Source organism: Oncorhynchus nerka, linkage group LG4, assembly GCF_034236695.1.
Source record: "Oncorhynchus nerka isolate Pitt River linkage group LG4, Oner_Uvic_2.0, whole genome shotgun sequence".
NCBI classification, from domain to species: Eukaryota; Metazoa; Chordata; class Actinopteri; order Salmoniformes; family Salmonidae; genus Oncorhynchus; species Oncorhynchus nerka.
In genome coordinates this window covers 68554594-68574975 of record NC_088399.1, presented here as the reverse complement: position 1 = coordinate 68574975, position 20382 = coordinate 68554594, and the positions used below count along the sequence as shown (strand labels likewise).

Genomic DNA, 20382 nt, shown 5'->3' with positions numbered 1-20382 from the left:
TGGTGTTCTAAAGCTGTCATGTTACGAAACTAGTTAGCCATTCTACAAATAAGTATACTCAATGTCTAGGGGTCCAAGCCTGATACAAGTGTGTGCATTCAGTGTCAAACAAGGGTAAGTGGACAGATGTCTTTAATGTACCCAGGAAACCGTGTACTTACCAGGGTCCAGGGCGAGTTCTGTCCTGACAATCTAGACGGCCAGCCCTACCAGACCCATTTAAGTTCAAATGGTGATGGCAAAAATGGAAATATCTAATAACAAAAAGGTGTCAAACCAACACTAAGACCCAACCAGACCGAGAGGATACTTAGTCCACCTCTCACTTTGCAATAACCTGCCAATCACCCACACCTGTGAGCCATTAGCAGGCAGTGCTGGCTGCTTCAAGCAGCTGTATGATATAATCATGTTCTGAAAACATTCAGGTGTGTGCAATGGCCTCTAGTAAAGAAAATAAACTGTGAATGTACATAGCGCTCGTCTGCGGTGGCGCTGGTCAGCTGTGTTCAAAGGGTTCAGGCCGGGTTATAAATCAACAGACTAGTGGAGCGGGACTATGGAACATTGTTGTTCTATTCCAGTTTCATTTCATTCTGAAATAGCAGTACAAGGGGGTGAAATGTTTATTACCAAGTCAAGAGATGTGGGGGGAATAATACTGTAACCACAATGTTCAACATGGAATTAGTTATTTACAAAACGGATGAAAATACAGTGAACATAAATGATGCATCTCTTCTTCCATGCATCGCAACCAGTCCTCGCAGGGTTTTGGGGCAGTTCAGTGTCTTCGTTTCTACCCTGGCCCTTACGTGGCCTGTGAGCTGCTGACCTCAGTGTTTAAGTGGCTGGTTTCTGGGTGGCTGGAGCAGTGGCCTCCCTGCTAGGCCTGTGTTGGGGGGAACCTCTGTTTCGTATGATTGCACCCCGGCAGTACAGTGGATGTGGTCCTCCCTACCCCCTTCATCCTCGCTAGCCTTGGTGTCCTGCCTGTCAGTGGATGAGAGGGAGGAGAGCGTGTGTCTTAGCTCAGCCTGGGTGGGAACCTGCAGTGTGATCTCTGTGGTTAACGACTCCACGTCTGGACCTGAGAGACAGAGGAGGGACGTTTTGTGCAGTGCCCGAGAACTAATCGAAGTATGAAGTTGCTGTTTACTGTGCATGTTTGTTTACATGTGTGTCTGTGTCATACCCAGCATGGGCGAGGCAACGCTGTTGTCCTCTCCCCCAGAGTGGAGGAAGACGTCAAGGCTCTCATGGTCGGACATGTCCGCCAGGTCCATCTGCTCCAGCATGTCTACGTTCACCTCCATGGATGAAAAGCTGCCTATTGGCCCTGAGCAGCAAGACACAGGTGTTAGTCACCAACGCATACAGCAATTCACCAAGAATGCAATGGCAAGGGGCTGAGTCCAGGAAGAGCCTCGAAGCCTTTTTGTTTTAAAACTCCAAACAAATAAAAAGCCAAAATAATTTACTGCTTTCGGCAAATATTTCTATTTGAACCCGCAACAGAATCTTGCATGCTAGCTAACTGCCTATTCTTCAAACCTTCAGATTATTCAAACCCAACCTTCAAGAAATCATGTTCCGTTAAAAGAGCTGATCTTCATCTGAAAAATGGTTTTAATCAATCCTCACTGACTTGCCAGAATCCCTGAAATTGTTCCAGGTTTAAATCTGTAGGGTTCTATCCTGTCTGAAGTTATTCCAGGCGGTGTCTGTATGGTTCTATCCTGTCTAAATTGATTCCAGCCTGGTGTCTAGGGTTCTATCCTGTCTGAAGTTATTCCAGGCGGTGTCTGTATGGTTCTATCCTGTCGTAAATGATTCCAGGCGGTGTCTGTATGGTTCTATCCTGTCTGAAGTTATTCCAGTTTTGTGTCTGTTGAATCATTGTCCTGGATTCATCACCTTGCAGGAACAGTATCTGTTGTAACACTGGTGTTATCACGCGTTACAAACACACAGTACACTGTGAGGGATGATTGACAGCTGAGGCGGCATACCTCAAGGATACGAGGAGAGCAGGGCAGGACAGCAGGGTGGGGCAGAGTAAAGAGAGGGAATTGTTACTAGCCAGCCACGCAGTCACGCACACACAACCGGTGCTTTTCCAATGAGACTTACCCCCACACCAGTGAGTCGCCAGTGTTTTATCTTAATGTTAGCTGTTTTTTTCCCATCAACAGTGTGACACTAAAGACTTGTGGTGAGCAAAATCAACAATGTCTTGATAATTCAAATCTTTTTTGAGAAGGTGCAGGTCTGCCGGAGCCATGGCCCAGTGTAAACCAGATTCCGGCCCATGTAGATCGAAACAAAGTGTGAACCTTTTGGGTAAAACACGGGTAAATCCTTATTGGAAATGCACCAGTACACACACACACACCATCTGTCACTGTGATCATACTTTTCCATTGAAGATAAGGCGTTAAGGTGGGACTCTCTCACCTCTCCTCTCACTGATCTGCAGGTAGCCGGTGGACTGGTACTGATCCATGTCTTGCTGGAATGCCTCTTCAAAGAACTTCTGCCTCTCCTTCAGATTCACCAGGGCAGGCTCCACCTCCTTCAGCTTAAACTGGCTAGACTCCACCTCCTTTGGCTTCACCTGGGGAGGATCCGCCTCCTTTAACTTAACCTGGGCAGGCTCCGCCTCGTTCACCTGGGGTGGCACCTTATCCGCTACACAGGGCCGAGATATTGTCATTTAAATCTCAATAGCATTTCTGGGTAAAAATGAAGTACATTTTCAATAAAAATGATCAAAAAGAAACTACTTCTTAGCAAAGAACAATTTCTCACAAGAATTTTGCTAGGACATTCTGGGAGTGGTCTGAGTGGGGAGGGGAAAACTGAAAACTAGCTGTTATTGGCAGAGAGATTTGGACCTGGTCTGTATTGGTCTAGTCACTAGGCAGGCCAAAACTCCATCCCATCAAAACAGGCAAACATTTCAGGTGGTCTTTTCAAACAGCTCATACATTGAAAGGTCATTATCATAATTTTCTCAATTTCACAGTGTCATTCCAACCGCATAGTGTGGAAATATATATAAAACACAAGAAAATCACGTGTTTGCCTGCACTGGGCTTTTAACAGCTAAACTCAAATAACAATTAAATATTACCGGCATTGATTACAGGTGGTTACTAGCGTGGATTACAGGTGTGTACATCATCCCATATACACTATTGTAGCTCTGTTGCATGAAATAATTGGATACAAAATGCTGTGATATCAGATGCCCTAGAGCTTGGGCCTTTGAAAAGAAACTGACTGTCTGTGTCTGGACGATGACAGAGCCTACTGACCATCTCTGTCGGTCTGGATGATGACAGAGCCTGGAGATTTCAGACGACACAGTGTCACTTCAGCTGTTTCTCTCAGACGGGGAGAGTCCGTTATATAAGAACGATCTAAGTCACGAAAGGGAGAGAGGGACTGGGACGGCTAGAGTGGGAGAAAGAGAGCGGGTACAGTTGACGTCCCCATTATCAGCGGCTGTCCCCAGTCTCTCTCCCCCTTTCTTTCTTTAGCTTCCCCTCTTTCTCTCCATCACTCACTGTTGCCCTTCCACTCTTTATCTTTGTATGTGTGCTGCTGAGTGTGGTTGGTGTGCGTGTGTGTACAGAGTGTCTGTGATTTTTTGTGTGTGTGTTTGTGTGCCTGTGTACGTGCATAAGTGTGTTTGTGTTGTGCTTTTCTTTGAAGATGAATTAAAGGTAGTGGGGTTCCTAGGGGACTCCAGTGTGTTTTCATTACTGTGGTTAGTTGGCTTTGACTTTGTTTACCCTGAGAAATAAAAATAAAGATTTTCTGCCCCTGTAGAATGTGTCTCCACTCGACTTGACATAGTAAAAGTGCACATGTTGTAAATATGAAATTAGTCATATATACTGTGCCAAGATGATTGAATCACGTCCCGGACCTGCTGTTTTTGACCCTCTCTCTCTCTCCTCTTTAGGTTTTTTCTAGGGTCCTTTCTTCTATATCTGCATTGCTTGTTGTTTGGGGTTTTAGGCTGGGTTTCTGTATAAGCACTTTGTGGCATCTGCTGATGTAAAAAGGGCATAATAAATACTTTTGAATGATTTCTCATGTATGTGCTATCAAATAAAATATTTGTATGTTGACTGATGAAGAAATCTGTATTTATAGACATTAGTATTTCATCCAAACATGTTCCAACCATACCAATAAACAGGTGTGTGGGTATTACTACATAACTCCTAATGGGTTGTAATCAGAATGGATGACCAAGGTTCACTTATAAAGCACACAGTGCATTCGGAAAGTATTCAGACCCCTTGAATTTTTACACATTTTGTTAATAAATCCTCTTAGAGCCCCCCATCCCGGATCCGGGATCGTGACTACGGCTCAAGCTCATTACCATAACGCACAATGCGAAAAAATATTCCTAAAAATATTTAACCTCCACACATTAACAAGTCCAATAGCTCAAATGAAAGATAAACATCTTGTTAATCTACCCAGCAAGTCAGATTTCTAAAATGTTTTACGGCGAAAACATAGCACATATTTATATTAGATCACCACCGAAACAAAAAGGCAAGCGGCGGCCATTTTGTTCCAGAAAAAATAAAATTTTAAAGTAGGATTAAAAAATAAATAATTCACTAACCTTTTGAAAATCTTCATCAGATGACAGTAATATTACATGTTACACAGTACATTTAATTTTTTTTCAATAATATGCTATTTATATCCATAAATCTCGGTTGACGACATTTAAAAAAAAAACATGCTACTCAAATGTCAGGAGAAATGATGATAACTCCGACAGATAACGTCAGATAACAAGCAATAAACATGACTAAATATACATGTTCTACATATATTTACAAAGATACACTTCTTCTTAATGCAACCGCTGTATTACATTTATTTTTAACGTTACAGACATCGTTCACTTGGCTATACTAGGAGTCGGCGCTCAGATATTAGCAGTACGTTTGGAGTCCACAGAAACCCAAAATAACCACATAAATATTCCCTTACCTTTGATGTTCTTCCATCAGAAGACGTAGAAGGAGTCATACTTACCCAATAAATCGTTTGGTTTCACGTTGCGTGTCCCTGTATTAGCATATGCTAACAGCTTCAGCTGAAATGCATCAAAAATGACTTCTGGTCCAGCACTCTTGCGCAACAAAACTTCCAATTTACATATTATATGTCGATTAAACTGGTCAAACGATGTGCAAAATTGAGCTTTATGCTGTTGTTAGCATGTAGAACCAAGGACAGCGCTAACAGACAAACCGGCTTCAAATACTGGATGTTGGAAAAAAGACGTCCCTAATCGGACACGCTATAGAGTGCCTGGTTTTCAGAGGGACACGAGCAATTTCGCGCGCCAAAGGTGCAGGGCTCGTGGGATTCTCACAGTGAACTCGCCATTTGAAAGCAGGCATTGCGCTGAACAGATAGAGACTCTCCTTGGAGCTGTGGCTGCCTGGAAAGGGTGGGGGCCATGACTTCAAAGTTGACCCAACTTTTCTCATGACAAGAGAGACTTTGGGAGAAAGGCTGCCCTGGGAGTTCTGCTTTACATACAGACATAATTTAAACGGTTTTAGAAACGTTAGAGTGTTTTCTATTCAATAATAATTTTTATATACATATATTATATATTAGCAATTTTGGGGAAAAATATTTTCAGTTTACTGCACTCCAACAGGGGCAGTATAGAGGGAGAGTTCTAAAGAGGTTTTAAATCTAAAATGGATTTAATTGTTTTTTTCCCCTCATCAATCTACACACAATGCCCCATAATGACACAGAAAAAACAGGTTTTTAGAAAGGTTTGCGAATGTATTGAAAAAAAAAATTTAAACGGAAAATATGACATTTACATAAGTATTGAGACCTTTTACTCAGTACGTTGCTGAGGCACCTTTGGCAGAGATTACAGCCTCAAGTCTTAGGTGTGACGCTACGAGCTTGGCACACCTATATTTGGGTAGCTTCTCCCAATCTTCTCTGCAGATCCTCTGAAGCTCTGTCAGGTTGGTTGGAGAGCGTCGCAGCACAGCTATTTTCAGGTCTCTCCAGAGATGTACGATCAGGTTCATGTCCGGGCTCTGGCTGGGCCACTCAAAGAGAGTCAGAGACTTGTCCCGAAGCCACTCCTGCGTTGTCTTGGCTGTGTGCTTAGGGTCGCTGTCCTGTTGGAAGGTGAACCTTCGCCCCAGTCTGAGGTCCTGAGCGCTCTGGAGCAGAATTTCATCAAGGATCTCATTGTTCTTTGCGTCGTTTATCTTTCCTTTGATCCTGATTAGTCTCCCAGTCCCTGCCGCTGAAAAACATCCCACAGCATGATGCTGCCACCACCATGCTTCACAGTAGGGATGGTTCCAGGTTTCCTCCAGATGTGACGCATGGCATTCAGACCAAGGAGTTCAATTTTGGTTTAATCAGACCAGAGCATTTTGTTTCTCATGGTCTGAGTCCTTTTGGAAAACTCAAAGCGGGCTGTCATGTGCCTTTTACTGAGGAGTGGCTTCCGTCTAGCCACTCTACCATAAAGGCCTGATTGGTGGAGTGCTGCAGAGATGTTTGCACTTCTGGGTTCTTCCATCTCCACAAAGAAACTCTGAAGCTCTGTCAGAGTGACCATCGGGTTCTTGGTCACCTCCCCGGCCAAGGCCCTTCCCCCCAATTGCTCAGTTTGGCCAGGAGGGTAGCTCTAGGAAGAGTCTTGGTGGTTCCAAACTTCTTCAATTTAAGAATGATGGAGGCCACTGTGTTCTTGGGGACCTTCAATGCGGAAGACATTTTTGAGTACCCTTCCCCAGATCTGTGTCTCAACACAATCCGGTCTCAGAGCTCTGCAGACAATTCCTTCGACATCATGGCTTGGTTTTTGCTCTGTCAACTGTGGGATCTTATATAAACAGATTTGTGCTTTTCCAAATCATGTCCAATCAATTAAATGTACCACCGGTGGACTCCAATCAAGTTGTAGAAACAAGGATGATCAACGGAAACAGGATGCACCTGATCTTAATTTCGAGTCTCACAGCAAACGGTCTGAATACTTACGTAAATATGTTTTTTAAAAGTTTTTTTTAAAACATTTGCAAATATTTCTAAAAACCTGTTTTCGCTTTGTCATGATGGGGTATTGTGTGTAGATTGAGGGAAAACATTAATTTAATCAATTTTAGAATACGGCTGTAATGTAAAAAAATATGAAAAGGTCAATGGGTCTGAATACTTTCCGAAGGCACTGTATAAGCAGTAAAATTATATTAGTATTCTGTGAGAGGGTTTTGGCTGGGCCTCTATGAAACTGGACATCATTATCTGATTGCAGGTCTCCATTTAGAGTGTTGCCAGACTACACAATCGAGCTGTCTCGTCCAGCCCAATAGTGGAAAGTAGGCTAACGCAAGCACATCCCACCACAGAGACAACAGATTAGCAATAAACACCATTCACGAGGACACATTACACACAATACAGAACAATGCTGTCAATTTCCCTCCCTTATTCTTCTGAAACGCATCAGCTCAAATTATTGTCTATTATTAGATTTTTTTAAATGCATATAAATAATGCATATAATTTGGTTCTTATAAACTCAAAGGAAGGATTGTCTACTCTGAAATTCATTTGTTATGCATGGTTAAAAAGGAGATATACCAGTGGCCTGATGAACCTCACATTCTTGACAGTTGTAGCAGTGCATTTATGCAATGTTACTTTTAGATTGCAGGTATCTTTCTCACAAGTGTTCAGATTTAAAGCAAGGCAGTAGCCAACATGAAAATAACTTACGCTGTTAATAGTAGCGAGTTAGAAGTAAAGGATCAGTAAGCAGTAGTGGAGAGTTAGAAGTAAAGGATCAGTAAGCAGTAGTGGAGAGTTAGAAGTAAAGGATCAGTAAGTAGTAGTGGAGAGTTAGAAGGAGAGGATCAGTAAGCAGTAGTGGAGAGTTAGAAGTAAAGGATCAGTAAGTAGTAGTGGAGAGTTAGAAGTAAAGGATCAGTAAGTAGTAGTGGAGAGTTAGAAGTAAAGGATCAGTAAGCAGTAGTGGAGAGTTAGAAGTAAAGGATCAGTAAGTAGTGGAGAGTAGTAAAGGATCAGTAAGTAGTTAGAAGTAAAGGATCAGTAAGCAGTAGTGGAGAGTTAGAAGTAAAGGATCAGTAAGCAGTAGTGGAGAGTTAGAAGGAGAGGATCAGTAAGCAGTAGTGGAGAGTTAGAAGTAAAGGATCAGTAAGTAGTAGTGGAGAGTTAGAAGTAAAGGATCAGTAAGCAGTAGTGGAGAGTTAGAAGTAAAGGATCAGTAAGTAGTAGTGGAGAGTTAGAAGTAAAGGATCAGTAAGTAGTAGTGGAGAGTTAGAAGTAAAGGATCAGTAAGCAGTAGTGGAGAGTTAGAAGTAAAGGATCAGTAAGCAGTAGTGGAGAGTTAGAAGTAAAGGATCAGTAAGCAGTAGTGGAGAGTTAGAAGTCAAGGATCCGTAAGCAGTAGTGGAGAGTTAGAAGTAAAGGATCAGTAAGCAGTAGTGGAGAGTTAGAAGTAAAGGATCAGTAAGCAGTAGTGGAGAGTTAGAAGTAAAGGATCAGTAAGCAGTAGTGGAGAGTTAGAAGTAAAGGATCAGTAAGCAGTAGTGGAGAGTTAGAAGTAAAGGATCAGTAAGTAGTAGTGGAGAGTTAGAAGTAAAGGATCAGTAAGTAGTAGTGGAGAGTTAGAAGGAGAGGATCAGTAAGCAGTAGTGGAGAGTTAGAAGTAAAGGATCAGTAAGCAGTAGTGGAGAGTTAGAAGTAAAGGATCAGTAAGCAGTAGTGGAGAGTTAGAAGTAAAGGATCAGTAAGCAGTAGTGGAGAGTTAGAAGTAAAGGATCAGTAAGTAGTAGTGGAGAGTTAGAAGTAAAGGATCAGTAAGTAGTAGTGGAGAGTTAGAAGGAGAGGATCAGTAAGCAGTAGTGGAGAGTTAGAAGTAAAGGATCAGTAAGCAGTAGTGGAGAGTTAGAAGTAAAGGATCAGTAAGTAGTAGTGGAGAGTTAGAAGTAAAGGATCAGTAAGTAGTAGTGGAGAGTTAGAAGTAAAGGATCAGTAAGTAGTAGTGGAGAGTTAGAAGGAGAGGATCAGTAAGCAGTAGTGGAGAGTTAGAAGTAAAGGATCAGTAAGCAGTAGTGGAGAGTTAGAAGTAAAGGATCAGTAAGTAGTAGTGGAGAGTTAGAAGTAAAGGATCAGTAAGCAGTAGTGGAGAGTTAGAAGTAAAGGATCAGTAAGCAGTAGTGGAGAGTTAGAAGTAAAGGATCAGTAAGCAGTAGTGGAGAGTTAGAAGTAAAGGATCAGTAAGTAGTAGTGGAGAGTTAGGAGTAAAGGATCAGTAAGCAGTAGTGGAGAGTTAGAAGTAAAGGATCAGTAAGTAGTAGTGGAGAGTTAGAAGTAAAGGATCAGTAAGTAGTAGTGGAGAGTTAGAAGGAGAGGATCAGTAAGCAGTAGTGGAGAGTTAGAAGTAAAGGATCAGTAAGCAGTAGTGGAGAGTTAGAAGTAAAGGATCAGTAAGTAGTAGTGGAGAGTTAGAAGTAAAGGATCAGTAAGCAGTAGTGGAGAGTTAGAAGTAAAGGATCAGTAAGCAGTAGTGGAGAGTTAGAAGTAAAGGATCAGTAAGTAGTAGTGGAGAGTTAGAAGGAGAGGATCAGTAAGCAGTAGTGGAGAGTTAGAAGGAGAGGATCAGTAAGCAGTAGTGGAGAGTTAGAAATAAAGGATCAGTAAGCAGTAGTGGAGAGTTTGTATGGGTTAGGGTTAGTGATTGAGGCTGGAGTTGAACTGGGATGTGGACATAAAGCTTGGGTTAAGGTTAGGGTCATGGTTGAGGCTTGGGTTAAACTGGGATGTGGGCATGAAGCTACTGTAGGGTTAGAGTTGTGGTTGAGACAAGGGTTAGGGTTGAACCGGGATGTGGACATGAACCTAGTGTTGGGGGTGTGGTTGAGACAAGGGTTAGGGTTGAACCAGGATGTGGACATGAAGCTAGGGTTAGGATTAGGCTGAAGGTTAGGGTTAGGATTGAAGCTAGGGTTAAACTGTGATGTGGATATGAAACTAGGGTTAAGATTAGGGATAGCATCATGCTCATCTGTGCCTTTCTGGCACACATGATTAATTACATTCATGTATCGAGCGCCTCATGACAAAGTGAACTGATGGTGAGCAGCTCATGACAAATGGAACTGATTAATGACTGTGAGGGGGGCGCCAGAACGACAAGACCACTCTGTCTTTGTTTGCTTTGTTTAATAGCTTCATTTGCATCCAGCGTACATGTGCTATAATGATTATGGCAAAGCAAACACACACACACACACACACACACACACACACACACACACACACACACACACACACACACACACACACACACACACACACACACACACACACACACACACACACACACACACACACACACACACACACACACACACACACACACAGAGGAGTTTCCACTACAGTACTCACGGGAACACAGTGCCCAGGCTATCTGCATTCTACTTTAGTTTGTGCAGACAAGAAAAGCGTAGGAGTGGGAACCTGGGGGCAAACTGAGTCACTGTACTGCTGTCAGGCCCACTCAACATCCTAGAGAGAGAGCTGGCAGAGTCAAATTAACAACACTCTATTAGAGCACTAAGCATTATATCTACCAAACACTATATATATATATTAGAGCACTAACCGTTACATCTACCAAGAACTATATCTATTAAAGCAACAAGCATTATATCTACCAAGAACTATGTCTATTCGAGCAATGAGCATTACAGTGAGGGAAAAAAGTATTTGATCCCCTGCTGATTTTGTACGTTTGCCCACTGACAAAGAAATGATCAGTCTGTAATTTTAATGGTAGGTTTATTTGAACAGTGAGAGACAGAATAACAACAACAAAATCCAGAAAAATGCATGTCAAAAATGTTACATTTATTTGCATTTTAATGAGGGAAATAAGTATTTGACCCCCTCTCAATCAGAAAGATTTCTGGCTCCCAGGTGTCTTTTATACAGGTAACGAGCTGAGATTAGGAGCACCCTCTTAAAGGGACTGCTCCTAATCTAAGATTGTTACCTGTATAAAAGACACCTGTCCACAGAATCAATCAATCAATCAGATTCCAAACTCTCCACCATGGCCAAGACCAAAGAGCTCTCCAAGGATGTCAGGGACAAGATTGTAGACCTACACAAGGCTGGAATGGGCTACAAGACCATCGCCAAGCAGCTTGGTGAGAAGGTGACAACAGTTGGTGCGATTATTCGCAAATGGAAGAAACACAAAAGAACTGTCAATCTCCATCGGCCTCGGGCTCCATGCAAGATCTCACCTCGTCGAGTTACAATGATCATGAGAACGGTGAGGAATCAGCCCAGAACTACACGGGAAGATCTTGTTAATGATCTCAAGGCAGCTGGGACCATAGTCACCAAGAAAACAATTGGTAACACACTACGCCCTGAAGGACTGAAATCCTGCAGCGCACACAAGGACCCCCCTGCTCAAGAAAGCACATATACATGCCCGTCTGAAGTTTGACAATGAACATCTGAATGATTCAGAGGACAACTGGGTGAAAGTGTTGTGGTCAGATGAGACCAAAATGGAGCTCTTTGGCATTAACTCAACTCGCCGTGTTTGGAGTAGGAGGAATGCTGCCTATGACCCCAAAAACACCATCCCCACCGTCAAACATGGAGGTGGAAACATTATGCTTTGTGGGTGTTTTTTCTGATAAGGGGACAGGACAACTTCGCCGCATCAAAGGGACGATGGACGGGGCCATGTACGTCAGATCTTGGGTGAGAACCTCCTTCCCTCAGCCAGGGCATTGAAAATGGGTCTTGAATGGGTATTCCAGCATGACAATGACCCAAAACACATGGCCAAGGCAACAAAGGAGTGGCTCAAGAAGAAGCACATTAAGGTCCTGGAGTGGCCTAGCCAGTCTCCAGACCTTAATCCCATAGAAAATCTGTGGAGGAGGCTGAAGGTTTGAGTTGCCAAACGTCAGCCTCGAAACCTTAATGACTTGGAGAAGATCTGCAAAGAGGAGTGGGACAAAATCCCCCCTGAGATGTGTGCAAACCTGGTGGCCAACTACAAGAAACGTCTGACCTCTGTGATTGCCAACAAGGGTTTTGCCACCAAGGACTAAGTCATGTTTTGCAGAGGGGTCAAATACTTATTTCCCTCATTAAAATGCTAATCAATTTTAACATTTTTGACATGCATTTTTCTGGATTTTTTAGTTGTTATTCTCTCTCACTGTTCAAATAAACCTACCATTACAATTATAGACGGATCATTTCTTTATCAGTGGGCAAACACACAAAATCAGCAGGGGATCAAATACTTTTTTCCCTCACTGTATATCTACCAAATACTATATATATTAGAGCACTAACCATTATATCTACCAAGAACTATATCTATTAGAGCACTAAGCATTATATCTACCAAGAACTATATCTATTAGAGCACTAAGCATTATATCTACCAAGCACTATACTATATACACTATATTAGAGCACTAAGCATTATATCTACCAAGCACTATATCTATTAGAGCACTAAGCATTATATCTACCAAGAACTATATCTATTAGAGCACTAAGCCTTATATCTACCAAGCACTATATCTATTAGAGCACTAAGCATTATATCTACCAAGCACTATATCTATTAGAGCACTAAGCATTCACTGCCATTAAACTATCTAATGTTCATTTTCAACCGCTTACTCACTTCATTGCTGGACCTGTCAGTGTTCTATGTCAGCAAACTAATTTAAACCAATGAGGCAACTGTAAACCAATGGTGGCTTATTTCTGTGACCAACACATATATTGTCATAGACTCCAGTGATGGTTTATCTCATAGTATCTCCTATTTTAAACACATTTATGGACAATGAATAGATTGTGCAAGATGGACCTCTTCCTCCTCCTCCTTCTTCTCCTCCTCCATCTTGCAGCATTCTCAAGCCCGATGGACAATCAGCACTAACCCTGAGTGGGAGAGAGAACCATGAGTAGGGAACATCACTGCCAAATCAGCAAGTAACCAAGCAACCAGTACAAAGTAGTACCACACAGTATATTACTGGTAATATTCCACTGTTTCCAACTTCTTAGTCTGTTAAAACTCCTTGCACTGCAACACATTCCAATGTGTCACCTTCTCCTAAGTAAGCATTTCACTGTTAGTTTATACCTGTTGTTTATAAAGCATGTTACAAATTTGATTTGGTTTGATCCTTCCTTACTGACCCAATACCTATCTGGCTGCGTTTACACAGGCAGCCCAATTCTGATATTTTTGTCCACTAAGAACATTTGACATCAGATCTTTTCCAAAGCTAAACTGATTGGTCAAAAGATCAATTAGTGAAAAAGATCAGAATTGGGCTGCTTGGAAGGGCCTCCCTAGTGGCGCAGCGGCCTAATGCACTGCATCACAGTTCTTGAGGTGTCACTACAGACCCGGGTTCGATCCTGGGCTGTGTCACTGCCGGCTGTGACCGGGAGACCCATGTGGCAGTGCACAATTCTCTAGGTTATTGGAGGGTTTGACGGCTGTGATGTCCTTACTCGAACGACAGGGTGGGTGCATGCATGCTGATACGGTCGCCAGGTTTCATTGGCATGGCTGGTTAAGAGAGCAGTGTGTCAAGCCTCAGCCTCTGTGTGAGTCTCCTCCCTAACCAAGCAGACAGTAGATTAGAGCTTCTCTGTATATGCCATTACCTTGCAGTATCACCATTTAAGATGATACTTCAGATGATACTTAGTTTTACTGGAAAACAAACTCACACACAAGTTATGTGGTGATCACTAAATCATCTCTGGAGAGCCCGGTCGAAGCAAGAGGCAATATGGTTCTACAACAGTCTTTTAGAAGATGATCAATGATAGTTAATCTCATCCCAGTGTTCATCTCTCGTGTACAGTTGAAGTCGGAAGTTTACAAACACCTGAGCCAAATACATTTAAACTCAGTTTTTCACAATTCCTGACATTTAATCAGAGTAAAAATTCCCTGTCTTCGGTCAGTTAGGATCACCACTTTATTTTAAAAATGTGGAATAATAGTAGAGGGAATGATTTATTTCAGATTTTATTTCTTTCATCACATTCCCAGTTGGTCAGAAGTTTACATACACTCAATTAGTATTTGGTAGCATTGCCTTTAAATTTTTTAACTTGGGTCAAATGTTTCCGGTAGCCTTCCACAAGCTTCCCACGATAAATTGGGTGAATTTTGGCCCATTCCTTCTAACAGAGATGGTGTAACTGAATCAGGTTTGTAGGCCTCCTTGCTCACACACACCTTTTTAGTTCTGCCCACAGATTTTCTATGGGATTGAGGTCAGGGCTTTGTGATGGCCACTCCAATACCTTGACATTGTTGTTCTTAAGCATTTTGCCAGAACTTTGGGAGAATGCTTGGGGTCATTGTCCATTTGGAAGACCCATTTGCGACCAAGCTTTAACTTCCTGACTGATGTCTTGAGATGTTGCTTCAATATATCCACATAATTGTCCTTCCTCGTGATGCCATCTATTTTGTGAAGTGCATCAGTACCTCCTGCAGCAAAGCACCCCCATCCCAAATGTGCTTCACGGTTTGGATGGTGTTCTTCAGCTTGCAAGCCTCCACCTTTTTCCTCCAAACTTAACGATGGTCATTATGGTCAAACAGTTCTATTTTTGTTTCATCAGACCAGAGGACATTTCTCCAAAAAGTACGATCTTTGTCCCCATGTGCAGTTGCAAACCGTAGTCTGGCTTTTTTATGTCGGTTTTGGAGCAGGGGCTTCTTCCTTGCTGAGCGGCCTTTCAGGTTATGTCGATATAGGACTTGTTTTACTGTGGATATAGATAGTTTTGTACCTGTTTCCTCCAGCATCTTCACAAGGGCCTTTGCTGTTGTTCTGGGATTGATTTTCACTTTTCGCACCAAAGTACGTTCATCTCTAGGAGACAGAACGCGTCTCCTTCCTGAACGGTATGACGGCTGCGTGGTCCCATGGTGTTTATACTTGCGTACAGATGAACGTGGTACCTTCAGGCATTTGGAAATTGCTCCCAAGCATGGACCAGACTTGTGGAGGTCTACAATTATTTTTTCGAGGTCTTGGCTGATTTCTTTTGATTTTCCCATGACGTCAAGCAAAGAGGCACTGAGTTTGAAGGTAGGCCTTGAAATACATCCACAGGTACACTTCCAGTTGACTCAAATGATATCAATTAACCTATCAGAAGCTTCTAAAGCCATGACATCATTTTCTGGAATTTTCCAAGCTGTTTAAAGGCACAGTCAACTTAGTTTATGTAAACTTCTGACCCACTGGAATTGTGATACAGTGAATGATAAGTGAAATAATCTGTCCAGAAACAATTGTTGGAAAGATTACTCGTGTCATGCACAACGTAGATGTCCTAACCGACTTGCCAATACTATAGTTTGTTAACAAGAAATTTGTGGAGTGGTTGAAAAATTTGTTTTAATGACTCCATCCTAAGTGTATGTAAACTTCCGACTTCAACTGTATGTATGCATAACTGGTACCATAGAATCTATCGGGAAGGAATGGGATGCGCGGGATAACGAGAAGCAATAGTTTTTTTTCGTTTTTTTGGTTGTCACTGGTTATTTGGAAAAATCACGATTTTACAGGTGTTGGTATTTTTCGAATTTCGTAAGGGGAGGGGACATTAACTTGCAAAGAGAGAGGATGGAGCTACAGTTCTGCACCTCGTTCTAGCATATTTTCATCTCTTCTCTTCACACGTATGGACCCAGAACTTAATCAAGCAGCTGGCCAATTATGTGGGACTTTATTTCTGGGTTAACCAAGACTAACCCAGTGTACAGTATACATCTCTAACCCTAACCCAGTGTAGACATCGTGCCAACCCAGTGTAGGCATCATGCCATTCGTCAGGTGTGCCAACATCTGTCAAATAGGCTAAAATACTCCAGACTGCAGTAACTAATTTCATAACATTTCCTCGTATTACTAGCCTTGTGAGGACTTCTGATACCAACAAGGATAGTAAAAACCAAACCACACACATACACACAAGCGCACATGCCACATGCACACACAACCACACCGTAAACAATGCTTTGGGGGCAACCTTTAATTCCTTCAATATACAGTTGCTTCTTCTTTAATTTTCTCTCTTTGGCTTTGCTAATGTTGTTGGTTCCCTCTGGCTTTCATCATAGAGGGCTATTCAGAGCCACCAGCTAATGTTCCCTCTCCTCTACAGCACTGTTATTGTGAAGCTTTTCAATAGATTACAGAGACCAATGTTCAATGTCCTGTCCTTTCTTCCTGTCCTGTTCTATACTGCCCTGTCCTACCTCCGTCCTGTCCCATCTTTTTCCTGTCCTGTCCTTTCTTAGCTCTGTCCTGTCCCATCTCTTTCTTAAACACTGTCAAACCATTCCATCGAAACCATCCAATATTCTGCTTTCAAAATGTGTGGCTGTGTTAACAGACCATGGAACATGAATGTTCTGAGACATACAAAGGGGATGGATGGATGGATGGATGGGTGGATGGATGGAAGGGGATAGCGAGGAGGGAGTTGAACATGGTGGTGGAGAGGTGGAGGAGGGAGTGGTGGATGAGGGAGTGGTGGAGGAGGGGGATGGATGGGTGGATGGATGGAAGGAGATAGGGAGCGGTGGAGGGGGGGATGGATGGATGGGTGGATGGATGGAAGGAGATAGGGAGCGGTGGAGGGGGGATGGATGGATGGATGGATAGATGGAAGGAGATAGGGAGCGGTGGAGGGGGATGGATGGATGGATGGATAGATGGAAGGAGATAGGGAGCGGTGGAGGGGGATGGATGGATGGATAGATGGAAGGAGATAGGGAGCGGTGGAGGGGGATGGATGGATGGATGGATAGATGGAAGGAGATAGGGAGCGGTGGAGGGGGATGGATGATAGATGGAAGGAGATAGGGAGCGGTGGAGGGGGGGGGATGGATGGATGGAAGGAGATAGGGAGCGGTGGAGAGGGGATGGATGGATGGATGGATGATAGATGGAAGGGCAGAAGGGGAAGGGATGTGGGGGGTTCAATAATAATGAAAGCAATAAAAAGCTTTCATTCTCTGTGTGTGTGTGTGTGTGTGTGTGTGTGTGTGTGTGTGTGTGTGTGTGTGTGTGTGTGTGTGTGTGTGTGTGTGTGTGTGTGTGTGTGTGTGCGCGCGCATGCCCACACTGAGCTGTCACAATAAGTCACATCACCCATCAATCACTGGTAGTTACAGCACCAATAATTTCCATCCCAGACGTTTTGTTATTCATTAATAACATACGTATCTTAGTATTACTGTGTGTTCAGTTGTGGTTGAAGGCTTGCATCTTATCCTCTTCACTCCAAATGTTTGACATCAAATAATGTTGATATGAATTCCGTGCGCGCTTGAAACTAAATCCATACGTTTGAATCTAAATCCAACCCGTTTAAAGATTCATCTACTGCCACCAAAGAATGACTACATTTTTGTGACAACTGTGACCATTATCAAAGTTCAGATAAAAAAAATTGAAAAGAAAACCAGATAAAAAAAGGCTACCAGGAAAAAGAAGAAGCATATCTACAAATATTACAACTATCTAATAATCATGCATGGATCAACATCTGCGATTCCACCATACATTAGCATGTAGACATTATGACACAAACAGAAAACAATAAAGAAATAAACCAATACAAGCGGGTGTCAGTACCATAGAAATATAATTCTAGCGCTGTATTATATGCATATATACTGTGCGTATATCTATGGTGGATACCTACAGCTATTCCTCTGGCTGCCGTCCATGGATCCTGGAGAAGAAGACATCCCAGCGGTGTTGTCGATCAGAGCCAGAGGAAAGGGAGAGGAGGGCAGGATGGGCTGTGGACAGGGTGAGGCGGCAAAGAGAGGCGATGTTACCAACTCTCAATCACAGCACCGTCTGTCTCCCTCTGCACTCATCCTAAGAGGCTGCTTAAACCACTATCTCACACACACAGTCATGCACATATACAGTATTATACACACACACTCTCACACACAGGAGTACGGCAGTAACGTTCTCCCCCACACTGGCTGTCTGAAAGGGTCGAGCTGCTGCCTGCAGGCTGAATGGTCTGGCTGTGGAGACAGAGAGGCTTCAGCACGGCTAGGAGCTGGGGATGGACCAATCTCATGGCTAGGAGTTGGGAATGGACCAATCACAAGGCTAGGAGCTGGGAATGTACCAGTCACTCTGCTAAGAGCTGTGCATGTACCAATCATACAGCTAAGAGCTGGGAATGTACCAATCACATGGCTAAGAGCTGGGAATGTACCAATCACATGGCTAAGAGCCACAGTCATAGAGCTCCGGGAGAAGCAAAGAGAGGCAAAAAGTGTGAGTGTGTGCATTTGTGCACATGTAAGACAGAGAGAGGAGGAGTAACCTCTGATATGATGTGTTGTTATCATTTACATCTGTCTGGACAATCATCCAAATCCAATAAGGCTGAACATCATAACAAAAACCAGCCCCTCTTCTTCTCTCTTCTTCTCTCCTCCCTCTTCTCTTAGGGCCCAATTCAGATTTAGGAAATGTACGCCTTTTATTTCCTACGCACTTCTCAGTAGTTGGTATTCAGACTTCAAACGTTTGGACACACCTACTCATTCAAGGGTTTTTCTTTATTGTTACTATATATACACTATATATTGTTACTATAATAGTGAAGATGTAAAAAAAATGAAATAACTCATATGGAATCATGTAGTAACCCCCAAAAAATATTTTAGATTTTAGATTCTTCAAAGTTGACACCCTTTTCCTTGATGACAGATTTGCACATTCTTGGAATGCTCTCAACCAGCTTCACCTGGAATGCTTTTCCAACAGTCTTGAAGGAGTTCCCACATATGCGGACCACTTGTTGGCTGCTTTTCCTTCACTCTGTGGTCCAGCTCATCTGAAACCATCTCAATTGGGTTGAGATCGGGTGAATGTGGAGGCCAGGTCATCTGATGCAGCACTCCATCACTCCCCTTCTTGGTCAAATAGCTCTTACACAGCCTGGAGATGTGTTGGGTCATTGTATTGATGAAAAACAAATGATAGTCCCACTAAGTGCAAACCAGAAGGCATGGGGTATTGCTGCAGAATGCTGTGGTAGTCATGCTGGTTAAAAGTGTCTTGAATTCTAAATAAATCACTGACAGTGTAACCAGCAAATCACACACACACCATCACACCTCCTCCTCCATGCTTCATGGTGTGAACTACACATGCGGAGATCATCCTTTCACCTACTCTGCGTCTCACAAAGACATATCGGTTGGAACAAAAGATCTCAAATTTGGACTCATCAGACAGATTTCCACCGCTCTAATGTCCATTGCTTCTGTTTCTTGGCACAAGCAAGTCTCTTCTTCTTATTGGTGTCCTTTAGTAGTGGTTTCTTTGCTACAATTCGACCATGAAGACCTAATTCATGCAGACTCCTCTGAACAGTTGATGTTGAGATGTGTCTGTTTCATGAACTCTGTGAAGCATTTATTTGGGCTGCAATTTCTGAGGCTGGTAACTCTAATGAACTTATCCTCTGCAGCAGAGGTAACTCTGGGTCTTCCTTTCCTGTGGTGGGCCTCATGAGAGCCAGTTTCATCATAGCGCTTGATGGTTTTTGACAAATTTTCCGGATTGACTGACATTCATGTCTTAAAGTAATAATGAACTGTCGTTTCTCTTTGCTTATTTGAGCTGTTCTTGCAATAATATGGACTTTGTATTTCACCAAGTAGGGCTATCTTCTGAATACCACCCCTATCTTGTCACAAATCAACTGATTGGCTCAAACACATTGAGAAGGAAAGAAATTCCACAAGGCGCACCTGCTAATTGAAATGCATTCCAGGTGGCTACCTCATGAAGCTGGTTGAGAGAATGCTAAGAGTGTGCAAAGCTGTCATCGAGGCAAAGGGTGGCTACTTTGAAAAATATCAAATATATTTTGATTTGATTAACTCTTTTTTGTTTTCTACATGATTCCATGTGTATTATTTCATAGTTTGATGTATTCGCTATTATTCTACAATATAGAAAATAGTTTAAATAAAAAATAAAAAACATGGAATGTAGGTGAAGGTGTGTCCAAACTTTTGATTGGTACTGTACCTTATGCAGGTGCATAACGGGCTCTGCAGGCGTGATCAGCCAACTTCCTGCATTTCAACACATTGTGCCACATGGTGCAGAGATGTTTTGTTGTTGTTGCTGTTTTATTTATTACATTTAAAAAATATATATATTTAACCTT

At 42.6% G+C, this 20382-nt stretch overlaps 1 protein-coding gene across 1 annotated transcript; it reads right to left on the bottom strand.

The window, feature by feature from the left end:
* Positions 1–608: 608 nt before the first annotated feature.
* On the bottom strand, positions 609–18198 carry LOC115128511 (dysbindin-like). Its single transcript, XM_029658404.2, has 4 exons — positions 17872–18198; positions 2458–2691; positions 1196–1339; positions 609–1090 (listed from the first exon to the last, which is right to left on the bottom strand). Exons 1-4 carry the CDS (start codon positions 17915–17917, stop codon positions 837–839), a joined length of 678 nt encoding a protein of 225 aa, XP_029514264.1. The 5' UTR covers positions 17918–18198; the 3' UTR covers positions 609–836.
* Positions 18199–20382: the final 2184 nt, after the last annotated feature.